This window comes from Eulemur rufifrons, chromosome 6, assembly GCF_041146395.1.
Source record: "Eulemur rufifrons isolate Redbay chromosome 6, OSU_ERuf_1, whole genome shotgun sequence".
NCBI lineage: Eukaryota > Metazoa > Chordata > Mammalia > Primates > Lemuridae > Eulemur > Eulemur rufifrons.
The window spans coordinates 25,863,281-25,878,194 of NC_090988.1; the positions used below are offsets into that span (position 1 = coordinate 25,863,281).

The following is a 14,914-nucleotide window of genomic DNA, read 5'->3' on the forward strand; positions in this document are numbered from 1 at the left end:
TCAACTCAGGAAAATAATCTGGATTGCTTCCAACTGATACCAAAATCTGTGCTCCTAACTGCTACACTGTAGACAGACTTTGGAGACATACACACATCTTGGTTGAAAAGCAATTCTACAACTAATGTGTCCTGAACTTTGGGCAAAATATCTCATCTCACTAAAGATCAATTTTCTCACCTGTAAAGTATAGATTATAATGTCTCAGAGAGTGGCTGTTGGAATTAAGTTGGTAATACATTTTTAAAAACATATTTTTTTAAAAACCTCTTACAAATTGAAAACAATCTATTATTTAATTCTGGCTTTTATTTCAAAGACCAGAGTCAAACCTAATGAATCTAGAGCTGCAGTTCTCAACTGAAAGAGGTATTGTTTCCCTAAAAGGTATTTGGAAACATGTGAGAATCTTATTTTGTTTTTATAATATACTGGAGGATGAGGAGAGAAGCACAGAGGGATTATCCATGACTGGAGTTTGTAAGAGTGAAGACCAGAGGTGATGAACATTGTACAATATGAAGAACAATCTCTTAATGCCACCAAAAACACCAATAATATTTCAACTGAGAAAGAATGATATAGATTATGAGAAAAGAGAAGTAAATCTCAAATAGTCAATGTAGCTTAATAGCAATACATTATTTTAGTATCTTAGATTTAGATTTAGAAAGATATAAGCAACCTAAATGTTAATGATTAATATGGTCAAAAGATGGCTAAAATTTGGAAGGGTTTTTAATCACTGTAGGTCTTGCAATTGGTGATGCCATGAGAAGACATTCAGGAATTCTTTTACCTAAAAGGACTACATATTGAGCTATCTTAGGTACTCTATGAAGATCAAAGATCTTTAAAAACAATGTGTTGAGGCCACCAACTGTAGCAAGTACAAGGCTATTGACTATTTCTGCTTACAGGTATACTTTAAGTAGGGAACACTATCACTCCATGCCTGCAGAACCAGGCCACACAGCAGGAGGTGAGCAATGGGTGCGCAAGCTAGTGAAGCTTTACCTGTATTTACAGCTGCTCCACATTGCTCACATCACTGCCTGAGTATCACCTCCTGTCAGATCAGCAGAGGCATTAGTTGCAGGAAAACAAGCTCTCAGCTCCCACTGATTCTGCATTATGGTGAGTTATACTATTATTTCATTATATATTACAACATAGTAATAATAGATGTAAAGCACTTGAATCATCTGGAAACCATCCTCCCCCACCCCCCCAAGTCCATGGAAAAATTGTCTTCCATGAAACTGGTCCCCAGTGCCAAAACGGTTGGGGACCGCTGCTCTATGCCAGGGGTGGGGAACCTTTTCATGTTGGAAAGCTGCGTTAATTTGGCCGTAATCAAATAGGGCCGTATTTAAGAAACTTTAATTAGATATACTTAAAAACGTACATTATTCTGTAACAATCTACTATGTACTTAATAATTTCAAAAAATGAAAACTATTTGTTAATTTTAAAGTTAACTAACCTTTCATAGACTTTGTTGAGTCTGCTTTTTGTTGCAAGGCACTTGAATATCTGGTTACAGCATGGAGGTTTGCAGTTTCAGCTGATCCTCTAAAAGGGTATCTGTCATTTGTGACCTTAAGGGTGCCTTGATTTGGGTTAGGTAGGAGAATGTAGATTCACAGCAATAAATGGTTGAAATCCAAGAAAGCATTTTTTGAGCACGTTGCCGAAGGTATGGGTATTATACTACATTTTTCCATATTTCAACTGGATCTTTCTCAGTGTCAAACAATGACTTTAAAATGTCATCTATTGAGAGCTCAATCAACTCCATCTGTAGTTCTTTAGGTGCCTTGATGATATCAACTAGGTAAGGCTGAAATGCTAATTTCAGTGTGATGTTGTGATTCCCAAAGTCAGTGAAACTTTCACTGTACTCTCCAATCAATTGGTCTGTAACAGCTACATATTCTTCAAATGATTCACATGTATCAGCCTGCTCATCAATGACCTTTACTAACTAGGGAAAACACTCAGCTGAAATTTCCTTTTAAAGAAGTGTTGTGAACAAAGATAGCTTTTTTTTGAAATGCTTGGACTTTTTTTGGCCACACATCATATGCAGACTTAGTTTTACCTTGCAAAGAAATATTCAAGTCGTTTTGACATGGTATCACACAAAAATGCTGCATTCCTATAGAACTACAGAAATCTTCTTTCAATAATTCACATTGCTGATTCTGTTCTTCATAAAATTTACTATCTGTTCTCGCAAACATAAAATTTTAGCTAGCACCTGTCCCTGCAATAGCCAACACACTTTAGAATGATATGGCAAATCCACACTGAATATCTCATTTTTCAACTTTAGCATGTTAAGAAACTGATGATGCTGTGTTGCATTTGCATGAATATAGTTAACAATACTTACAACTTGTTGCCAAGTGTCACATACAATAGAAGCTTTAGCACAGAGATTTTGCTGATGCAAGATACAACGAAAAGAAATGAGAGCATCTGGGTTTGTTCATACTTTTTTTTTTTAAGGTAATTTTTTTTTTTATTTCAGCATATTATGGGGGTACATAAGTTTAGGTTACTTATATTGCCCTTGCCCCCCCATCCCCCTCCCGAGTTAGAGCTTCAAGCATGTCCATCCCCTAGACAGTGCGCATCACGCTCATTATGTATGTATACACCCATTCCCTCCACCCCCATCTGCTTGACACCCAATTAATGTTATTCCTAAATGTGCTCTTACGTGATGATCAGTGAAACCAATTTGACGGTGAGTACATGTGGTGCTTATTTTTCCATTCTTGGGATACTTCACTTAGTAGAACAGGTTCCAGCTCTATCCAGGAAAATACAAGAGGTGCTATATCACCATTATTTCTTATAGCTGAGTAGTACTCCATGGTATACATATATCATATTTTATTAATCCACTCGTGTATTGATGGGCACTTGGGCTGTTTCCACATCTTTGCAATTGTGAATTGTGCTGCTATAAACATTCAGGTGCAGATGTCTTTTTTTACAGAATGTCTTTTGTTCTTTTGGGTAGATGCCCAATAATGGGATTGCTGGATCAAATGGTAGGTCTACTTGTATCTGTTTAAGGTATCTCCATATTGCTTTCCACAGAAGTTGCGCCAGTTTGCAGTCCCACCAGCAGTGTATGAGTGTTCCTGTCTCTCTGTATCCATGCCAACATAAGTTTTGGGACTTTTTGATAAAGGCCATTCTCACTGGAGTTAAGTGATATCTTATTGTGGTTTTGATTTGCATTTCCCTGAAGATTAGAGATGTTGAGCATTTTTTCTTATGTTTGTTAGCCATTCTTCTGTCTTCTTTTGAAAAATTTATATTCATGTCCTTTGCCCACTTTTTGATAGGGTTGTTTGATTTTTTCTTGCTGATTTTCCTGAGTTCTAAATAGATTCTAGTTATCAGTACTTTATCGGATGTGTAGCATACGAAATTTTTTTCCCATTCTGTAGGTTGTCTTGTTTATTCTTGTGACAGTTTCTTTGGCTGTGCATAAGCTTTTTAATTTAATCAGGTCACATTTATTTATTTTTGTTGTTGCTGTATACTTTTTTGATCTGTGCAATAAACTCTTCAGGTTTTCCTGTCATGGAAGGTGCACAGTCTATACAGACACACAAAATTTACCAAATTCAGTCCAACTTCATGACACGTATCTTAAAAGTTTTTGAAGGTATCTATTCCCCATGTTCTGTTCACAAGAATACCCAAAGCGAGTAACTTTCGTAGCAAAGAAAATCTTGTTATGAGCTAAATGAAGTATAGAACCTGCGCTCAGTCAGTAGTATCAGTTGCTTAATCCAAAACGATTGCATAGTATATATTTTCCTTCTGAAGTATTGCATGAAGTTGTTAAGTTGAAGGCTAATTCACGCTGCTGATCAGTTATGGTCCTCCTTGAAAGAGGTAGTTGTTAGTACTTTGAAATGTTATTAAGATCTAAGCATCCTACAACTTTGACAATGTATTCTTTCACAATTTCTAAATCACTGAATGGCTTCCCTTTTTTCCCCAAATACATAAGCTACTTTATAAGTTGCTTTCAGTGGCATTATTTCCAGGTCTTATTGCTGCTTGAAAGAATTGCCTTTGTTTTTGCTTTTCATCTTTTAATTTCTGCATATAACCTTCCATGCCTCTCCCTCTAATTTGAAATATTAATATCTGTGGTCCTTATGAGTGTCATAACGCTGATAAGCATGGAATTTCTTTAATGTTGATACTGTAGTATCACAAAGCAAGCAAATCATCCTATCTTTAGGAGAAACAAGATTAAATTGCAATTCCCAATTCTCATTTAAAAATCTGTTTTCTTCCTTCAGCATTCTCTTGATCTTGACATAGTGGGCTGTTAAGCAGACAGAATTAAAAAATACTGTCGAACTGTGCAACAAATCCCACCTCAAACAGAAATACAGTGCACCACTGTCAAAAGATGATAACAGACTGGCGTACTGGACCCCCATGAAGTCTCACCAACAGCCTCGTGTAGTAGTGTTGCCAGTCAGATGGGGGAAGTTAGAACTAAATCATGAATGTAGCAGCCCTAATTTAGCCCTTATGGCTTACTAATGTTCTAATTGTGCCGATCCATCTAGGAGGATTATTTCGTTGAAACTTATTTTATTCTTTGGTATCTTAAATACATTCATTTTAAAAATAAAATAAAAATATAAAAGATGGGCAAAAACGCATTAATAAAAATAATTTGTTCTGTAAAATTTGGATTCAGTCATAAGGCCGCATTTGAGGACCTAGAAGGCTATATGTAACCTTACGGCTGTAGGCTCTCCACCCCCACTCCACGGCCCTTTTCTGTCAGGAGTACTTAGAGAACAAGCATTATTCTAGATGATAAATCATATCAACACAGACTGGCAGAAACAACAAAGAAATCCCCACAACATTCAACATATTATTCATGAAATAGTTTAATCAAATAATTTAAGAAAAACTTAACATATACGTGAATGCTATAAAGCTTTAAAAAGCCTCAGCTGTTTCTTATTGAACTTTAATTTCTCAAAGGGGAGAATTATAGATATAACTGATATGATGCAAGTTCTACGTTATTAAAATATTTTCTATGTGATAAAGCAAGAAAATGAGCATAACAGCTCAATATGCATAGGTTATGCAATCACACATCTACAATTCAGTGATACGGTATTTTACTGGTGTGCTGAAAAAAGTTATTATAGCAGGCCTGAGACTGCTGCTATCCTTAGAAAGACCTGTGTGCAAGGCTGGCCCTTGGCTGGCAACTGGGAATCTGGATTTTGGGAGGATTCTCACCATTTCTTGATAAGAATGGCTCGCTATACCTAAACTGTGTATACAAAGAGTGTGATTTTTCTTTTTTTTTTTTTCCATCCTGAGGACTTGAGTATCCTGAGGACACTCAACCAACACTGTGATTTATGTTGAACACTTGCTTTCCTTCTGGGAGTCTGGAATTTTGGTATGTGTCAGGTAGAATGTGCTTATGCGACCAGCCCCCAATAAAAACCTTGGGCCCTAAGTCTCTAATGAGCTTCCCTGGCAGACAAAATTTTATGTGTTGTCACAGTTAGTTGCTGGAGGAATTAAGCTCATCCTGTGTGACTTCTCTGGGAGAGGACATTTGGAAGCTTGTACATGGTTTCCCCCTGGACCTTGGCACATGTATCTTTTCTCTTTGTTGATTTCACTTTGCATCTTTCCCTATACAAACCGTAGCCATGAATATAACTATGTGGTGAGTCTAATGGGTCTTCCTAGCAATCACTGAACCTAAGGGTGATCTTGGGACTGCCGACACCATTGGTGTCAGTGTCAGAAGTAGGATTCATGAGGAAGGAAGAAGTAGTAGGATGAAAAATGCTGGTACAAAATCATTCACGGTATGAAACAGCAGCTGAGCTCTGTCGGCCGAAATTACATGTCTTTCAAATTACCTATGAAATGAAAATGATAGCCAACTCTCCTGAGATTAGAACTATCTCATTCCTCAGGCTATTTCTGGTCATACTGACTAAAGAGAGGAGAGACAAAGCATAGCATAGCTTTTGTTCTTACCTCCAGGTGGGAGAGAATAGGCCCACAAGTTCCCAAAGGTGAGTTCTGGGTGGATCAAAAATGTTCAAAGTTTGTACTGCTTTCTCCTCTAAGTATGAAAAAGTAATAGCTAAATCAGAGTCCAGGGCTGGAACAAAGTTTAGATAAACTAGAGGAGAAAAGGGAGTAGGGGGAGAGAATCATTACAGCTGTTTCTTCAGCCTAGCTGCAGCTACTACAACAGTCCCTCCCTAACCCTTACATTCCAGTCAGGATTTCCCAGCAGCTGTAATGTTAATCTTATAATTACTGAATTTATTGCTAGAGGTGTGATTAAATTTAAAATAAGACCAAAAAAAGGTAGGGGGTGGTGTTTAAAACATGGCTTTGTATTTTGTAGCTATTGCATCTAGATGTATGATAAACAGTGATATAATATGTTATATGCTGGTCATTTCACAAATGCTAGAGGGATTATCTCAATCAGGTAAATTAGACAGAATCTCACTTTTTCTGTTGATGAAGGGATTGAAATTTAAACTCTTTTGAGTACTGGGAACAGAGTAAGTCTCCATAATCAATCATGTTTGATTTTTACCTACTGGTGCCTCTGGAAAAAGGCAGACAACATGAAAACAAAGGAAATCTGCTAGAAATACGCTTTTAGAGTTCTAAAGTACAGTTTTTTCACTGCTACTGAGCTCTTGTAAAATCAGACGTCTGACCCTTAGAGGCTGATGATTTTCCAGCCTGATGTGTGTATTTTTGAGCAGATCAATTTGGATTCTAAGACTGACAAGATAAAAAGGGCTTAGGCCAGTTTTGATTGTCACTTGAACTTGGAACATGACAGGGAGGCTTGCAGCATCTTAACTTTGCTGCTGCCAAAGAAGACACCAACTTTTTTAGAATACTGAATTCACAGATCTTAACTTCCTGGATCTGACACTAATCAGGTTGCTAGCTCAAACCTGATACTGTTTGTTACTAGGCCATTGCAACCTCAACACAAGCTGTGCTAAACTGAAAGCAGGCATATGCTTAATAAACAGGACTTTGCCTCAAAGACTACTGAAGATTTAAAAGACACATTTCTGTGGAGTCAAAAACTATGAAAACATCATGGATTCTGGCTGGACCATCTCAACAATTTCAGAAGCTCCCAGAAAAAGGCTTATTCTCTGATGGGACCATCTGAAATCAAGCTGCTGACTGGTCTTATATATGTGATATGGATACTAACTGCATTCCTAACTTGTGGTTCCTGCCAAAAGCTGCAAGTTGGAAGATAGCACATCGCAAAGAATGTAAACCCTTAACCCAGTCAATACAGATTGAACTTTGACCCCTTCTCAAGATGTCTCATTGCTACTGACTTGTGTTTGGCTTTCTGGATTAGTTATAGTTTGCAACAACAGATTAATAACCTGGCTCTATTTCTCTCATCTTCCTCTCACCATTCCTGGTACATGCATCTTAGTAAGTCAATTTGATTATTAAATGCAGCTGCCCCCAGAAAGAAACTGATTTTTTTCTAGGCTACTCATTAGATAAATGATCATCAGGACAAAACAGGTGGGAGGTAACATAAACCCATTTTGAAAAGTTTTGAAAATTCAAGATTTTGTCCTAACCAATTCCTAACCATGATTATGCCTTTTTAATTAAGTTGTACAAAAATGTTTTTCTGGAAAAAAATGCTTTTGTTCTTTTGCAGGTCTGGATGATTAAGAAAAAATGAAGTTTTCATTACTGAATGGGATACACTGATTTTCATATACAGTTTTTTTTCTTTGAGATGAGGTTTCACCACATTGCCCAGATTGGTCTCAAACTCTTGGGCTCAAGCAATCCTCCCACCTGAGCCTCCCAAAGTAGCTGGGATTACAGTTGTGAGCCACTACACCTAGCTGCTACACTAATTTTATAATGGAGAAAAAACAAAACCTATCACACCTGGGAAGGCACAGGGGAGGAGGACATTTAATGATTTTTGCTTTTCAGAACTAATGCTGAAAGCTTTTCCCTCTTCCTAAAGAAAATCTCTCAGGGTTGCCTTTCCAAGCTGCTGTAATTTTATTCATTTATTTTTAACAACTGGTAATCAATTTATTAAAACAGTTGACTTAAGCATCTGCAATGGTGACCTCAACCCTACACTCCTAGGTCAATACTGGTGGAAGTAATCTGCTTAATCATCTTAAGAAGGACTGTGCAAGTCAATGAGTCGCTTGATGATTCTCATCTGGAAGCGATCCCAAATCTTAGAACCTTCACAAGGTGGTTTTCTTGTAGTGATTCGCAAAGTCTTGGTAGACATCCAAACTGGTCCTTTTACTTTGAGATTCTTTTCCTTTGTGCCTTTAAGCAAGTCAGCACACACCTTCTCCAGGGATTTTACGTTGCAGCTGGTTAGCGTAATGCTAATTTGATGAATTGCCACCTCTGGCTCCATGGGTGTTTTTCCAGTATCTTTAAAAGCCATGGCTGCGGGTGACCTGTTCCTCAGCGGGAACGAACAGCGGTTAAGTCAGGAGCAGAAGCAGGCACGAACAGCGGTTAAGTCAGGAGCAGAAGCAGGCACACCATGCTTCCGTTGCGACCGCGTCTCTCTCCAAAAGCATGAGTACTTTTACATCAAACTGATTGCCAAGCTTACCACCACACCTAATGACACTGAGACAGCAGGGAACAGTCCCAGCTTCTTCATTTCCCATGCATAAAACCTCCAGATATCATTCACACTAGTGAAACAAATGAACAGGTGTGATGGATAAGCAAAACTGGAACTGCCTTAAGGTAGTCCATCTGAAACCAAGGCCTGCAATGAATTAACTGGACTAGATTGGGAACCCTAGAATGCAAGGCCCCATGGTATGAGGCCACACACAGGTAAACCTGTAATACCTGACTAATGTATATGTGGCTTGGGGTACCCTAACAATTTTAAACTCTTTATTTCCAGGGGTTCCACATGTGCCCTCTGGGATTATATTTGTGTATGTACCCTATTACGACACTGCCTCAATCCTGGAAGGCTTTCAGGTCTGCTTCAACTTACTGGACTTAGCTGTGCTGTTCTGAGTTGACACTTGAGGCCATATTAAAAAAGATTCATACAGAAACTGAAGGAGAAAGCCACTTTGTTTTCTAAGGTAAACCTTATGGTAAATGGGATTTGTTTTAGCTAGCTAGATCAAAGGCATAACTGAGGTACTACACTACAGGTCAGTCTTGTCCTGCTGCATGGGGGGTGCATACTGACAATACTTTTGCTCTAAAGACATTTTGGCCAAAGGCCAAGAGTTAACACAGCAGACCTGAGACTGTATTCCTTAGAAAGCCTGCTTGTAAGGTTAGCTCTCGGCTGGTAACTTAGAACTTGAACAGTTGTTTCCTACACTTACATAAAACTTTCCTGAAATGATAAAAGTGGCTCACTGTACCTAAATTGTTTATACAAACAATGTGGTTTATACTGATTTTGGTACATGCCAGGCAGAGACTGCCTATGTGACCAGCCCCCATAAAAACACTGGGCACTGAGTCTCTACGAGCTTCCCTGGTAAACAACACATCACACATGTTATCAATCTTTTTACTGGAAAAATTAAGTGTGTCCTGTGTGACTCTCCTGGGAGAGAACTCTTGGAAGCTTGTGCTTATTTTTTCCCAAACTTCACCCCATGTACCTTTTCCCTTTGCTGATTTTGCTATGTATCCTTTCACTGTAATATATCATAGCTGTGAGTATCATTCTATGTTTGGTCCTGGGCGTCCCCTAGCAAATCACTGAACCTGGGGAATGTCTTGAGGACCCAACACCACACTAGTAGTAATTTTTAATAGGTAAACAGACCAATCTAGAGTTGTATATTCCATTTGGATACAGAAAAACATGACCAAAATTTCCTTTATGTTAGCAAACAGAATTAATGGATTACTTACGAAAAGAGATCAAACCACTGCTGTTTTGTAACAGATTCTTGGCGTAAAAGCTTCAAAACAATTGGGCGCATGAAATCCCATTTGTCTTCAAACTGAAGAGAACCTTTATTCTAAAAAAAAAAAAAAAAAGGATAAAAGGTAGTTAAAAGGTAGTTTAATTTAAACGCAGTTAAATCAAAAGTGTCCTATAATTTTTATCTTTTAAGAGACAGCTAAAGAAATGCAGGGCTCAAATTTGAAAGAACCAGTTTTCCATAATAGAATCCCTATAATCTTAATCTGTTATTAAGGCATCATAGGAAGACAACTATAAAAGAGAAAAATTAATTGTATAAAAAGTGTGTAGTGAAGAATTTGGTCTTGCCAAAGAGAAGGTCTGGCCTTTCCTCTTCGCTTTTGGTAAGTAATCTCTGGGCACTTGGAATGTTAAATCCGGTAAGTGTACCTTTGCCTGGTGGCCTTGGATCACACTGGATAGACTAACAATGTGATTTAAGAAGGGGACTGGCCATGCCTGTATCATCTTGGGGTAGGGGCTGGCCAATCAGAAAGACTAACAATGTGACTTGGAGTGGGGAGCTTTCGATCACGCAATGTCAGTCAGCCTGGAGACTGAAATTATCCATGTGAGCAATTAATCAATCATGCCCATGTGAAAAGGCTCCATAAAAACTCCAGACAGTGAAGGTTGGATGAGCTTCCCTGTTTGGTAGTTCTCGTGCATACTATCACACACTGATGCCAGGAGTGAAATGAGTCCTGACTACACAGCGAGAGGACAAGAGAAGCTCTGTATTTGGAACCCTCCTAGACTCTGCCCTGTATGAGTCTCTTCCTTTGGCTGACCTTACTCTGAATCTTTTCCCATAACAAATCATAACTATGAGTACAACAGTTTTCACTAAATTCTATGGAACTTTCTAATGAATTATCACACCTAAGAGTAGTTCTGGGAGCCCCTCAAACTTGCAGTTGTTGTCAGAAGTGAGAGTGGTCTTATGTGGAGACTGTACTCTCTAAATTTTGTAGTTGTTCTAAACTCCTCACAAAAAGTATATCTGAAATCTATATAAACACGGAAAACTGAGGGGGAAAAAACATGGAAAGATAATTAGCCCAGCACAGTAGCATGTGCCTGTAGTCCCAACGACTCAGGAGGCTGAGGCAGGAGGATCACTTGAGCCCAGAAATTCGAGGTTACAAACACTGGTCAGCTATGATTGAGCCACTGCACTCCAACCTGGGCAAAAGAGCCTAGAGACCCTGTCTCAAACAAAAACAAAGACAAAAACAACATGGAAAGATAGCCATCTCATTTCATAAGTTAACAAAACCCTGACACCAAACTGCTGCGAACAGTACAAGAAATGGAAACTCTAGGCCAATCTTACTGGAGAATATAGATGCAAAAATCTAAATAAATATTAGCAAATCAAAATGGCATATCCAAACAATGATACCTCATAATCATATAGCTTATCCCAGGAATGTGAAAGTCGTTCAACATTAGGGGGAAAAAATCATCAATTACACTACCAAAAAGAAAGGGAGAGAGACACTCCATATATTAGTCATTAGTAGTATTCCTTTTCAAGTGAAGCATGGCCATGTGACTTATTTGGGCCAATAAATTTCAACAAAAGTCATTAATTTTCTAATATACCAGCACTAATCACCCCCTGAAATTCATGATTGTTTTTACTATATAACTGTTCTTGAGGGTGTCTCTCACTTCCATCATAGGTTCTTAACCTAAGGTTCATGTAACTGCCTGCATAGATCTGCAAACTCCCTGAAATTATAACCCTGAAACAGTTTCTCAACATATAGTCTGACAGCAACTTACACCAAAATCACCTGGGATGGTGATTACACATATAGATTACTAAAACCTACCTCAGGCCTATTGGGTCAGAATCTCTTGGAGTTAGTTTACCATCTATATGCATATCAAATTCATGATAAAAGTACATAAAAATGTTACAGGGCCTATGACCCAAAACTGATTAAGAACCATGGACTAACATCATACTCATGAATGCTGCTTACATCAACACAGTTCATCCTAAAAGTTATTGTACTATCTTGCCCCAAGTGTTTGCTTCTATCACACAATATTCTCATTATAAGGACCCACAGGAGGCCGGGCGCGGTGGCTCACGCCTGTAATCCTAGCACTCTGGGAGGCCGAGGCGGGTGGATCGCTCGAGGTCAGGAGTTCGAGACCAGCCTGAGCAAGAGTGAGACCCCGTCTCTACTAAAAATAGAAAGAAATTATATGGACAACTAAAATATATATATACAAAAAATTAGCCGGGCATGGTGGCACATGCCTGTAGTCCCAGCTACTCGGGAGGCTGAGGCAGTAGGATCGCTTAAAGCCCAGGAGTTTGAGGTTGCTGTGAGCTAGACTGACGCCACGGCACTCTAGCCCGGGCAACAGAGTGAGACTCTGTCTCAAAAAAAAAAAAAAAAAAGGACCCACGGGAGATATCCACTGAGAACTTAGTAACAGGATTAGCTATGCTTTTCTCCTGAACAGCTAGTTTGTTTTTACCTTATGGACTTAAATGAATCATGTAGGTAACTTTGCTCTCCTCTTAGTATTGGCTAATGAGAAATTCAGGGTCATATTGGTGATCCTGTGGCATATATACTTTGTGTACTAACCTTTTGCCTGGCTTTGCATTACTTTTTCTACTTTTATTATTTTCCTGTAACCCTCATTTATTCTTTTATTCATACTTTTCCTTCTGAGGAAAACGTATGCAAATAAACAAATCTGAAAGAACTATGGAAAGAACATACAAGTCTTTTCTTAACTATGGTAGGGAAAATCAGAATACAGAATACCCTCTTAACAAGGATACTTTCTAATTTCAACTAAGTCTATTTCCATAAGCACTTTTGGCAATTTATAAAATTAAACATAGTGGCTGGGCGCAGTGGCTCATGCCTGTAATCCTACCACTCTGGGAGGCCTAGGAAGGTGGATCGTCTGAGCTCAGGAGTTTGAGACCAGCCTGAGCAAGAGCGAGACCCCGTCTCTACTAAAAATAGAAAGAAATTATATGGACAACTAAAAATATACAGAGAAAAAATTAGCCGGGCATGGTGGTGTATGCCTGTAGTCCTAGCTACTCGGGAGGCTGAGGCAGGAGGATTGCTTGAGCCCAGGAGTTTGAGGTTGCTGTGAGCTAGGCTGACGCCACGGCACTCTAGCCTGGGGAACAGAGTGAGACTCTGTCTCAAAAAAAAAAAAAAATTAAACATAGTATTTTAAGTCCTGAAATTAAAAATCAAAAAGGTACAGAGAACTAGAGGAGCTAGGTACCTGAGACAAATACTGGTTAGGCTCTGAAATCTCCTAATAGATATAGCTAAACAACAGGAAACACATTTATGTTCTTCTGTCTGATGAAACATACAAGATTAACTACAGAAACACTTTCCCCTAATACTCAATTTAAACAGGAATTTAAATAATTGAATATTTTCTATTAAACTTTTAAAATAGATTCCAAAAATGATGCTCAAGCACTTCTTTGACCTATTCTCTATTAAATCAAAGAGCATATCATTAAATCATAATTAAGCAGCAGGACACCAAACGCACTATCTACAAAAGAGAATGCCTTATTAATAAGCAAAGCATCTTCAAATTACGAACCCTGATTTACGAATGTTTCCACTAACTGAAAGCTGCCTTATCTCTATTAACCTGCTACAAAGGCTATTCTTGAATTCTTTTCATTATTACTCAGAATAGCAAGTAGGCTGGACTCACCAGTGGCTAACAGGTCTAGGATTATCTCATCCACTGGCTCTTCTTCACCAAGAAGACTTCAACATTTGCCATATCCCTGCCCCTTTATTCTTCATTCTGTACAGCACAACTAATCCCCTCACTTGTCTTCTCAAACACACAAATCGGCCATTGGGAAGTCAATGGGAGTTGCAATGGGGGAATATTTAGGGGAAAAGTATTCTAAAGCAGAGGAATAGCCAATACAAAGAGCATGCTTAATGTACTCAAGGTAGAGCAAAGTAAAGAAAGAGGAGAGAGGACATAAGGTCAGTGAAGTAACTAATCTTACTGGACCTTACTGAGTTGGATATTATAGGACCTTGAAGGCCATTATAAAGACTTTGGCTTCTGATGTGAGATAGCCGTTAAAAGACTGTGAGCAAGAAGTGCCATGATCTGGTTTACATTTTAAAATTTCCCTGATTACTATGATGAAAATACATTTCAAGGGTCAAGGATTAAAGTTGGGTGTAGGATTGGGAGGCACTGACGGTGACATGGACTGAGATGATAGCAATGTGAGTTGAAGGTAATGAGAAGTGGTTAGATTTTAGATGTTTTAAAGATGGCGCTAACAGGATTTCCTGACAGTAAGCACCTGGGATATGAGAAAAAGGAGTAAAGCATGACTTTAAGGCCTTTGTCCAAGAAGTATGGCATTACATCATCAACTAGAATGGAAACGATTGACCAGGCTTAAGAAGGAAAGTTCATGAGATCAGTTTTCGATATACAACACTTGACATAACCCTTAGACATTCATGTGAAGATGCTGAATAGACAGTTCAATACGCAAATCTAGAATTTAAAAGGTCTGGCAAAAAAATATAAATTTGGAAGTCATCAGAATACAGATGGGTTTTAAAACCTGTTACTGGATGAGATCACTGTGAGAGTGGATCTAAACAGAGAACGGGCCCCAGGCTTGAGTTCTTACACATCCAACATTAAGAGATGGAGAAAAGAGGAAAAACTAGCAAAGGATGCTGGTGGAGGGTAGATGTGGTACAACTCTGAGAAGTTCATTTTTTATTGCTTCAATTTCCCAGTGCTGTGGAAATAAAGACAATCCCAGAGAAGATTGGGGAGGAGATGCTGAAATTT

The 14,914-nt window shown here is 38.5% G+C and overlaps 1 protein-coding gene and 1 pseudogene across 1 annotated transcript in view; both read right to left on the reverse strand.

Moving 5' to 3' along the window:
• CUL5 (cullin 5) overlaps positions 1 to 14,914 on the reverse strand; it is a 91,094-nt gene that overhangs the window by 56,413 nt on the left and 19,767 nt on the right. The window contains exon 2 of the mRNA XM_069470923.1: positions 10,003 to 10,112. Coding sequence (XP_069327024.1) covers positions 10,003 to 10,112 — 110 coding nt within the window. The remainder of the gene's footprint in view (positions 1 to 10,002; positions 10,113 to 14,914) is intronic.
• Positions 8,181 to 8,539, reverse strand: LOC138383852 (small ribosomal subunit protein uS10-like; annotated as a pseudogene).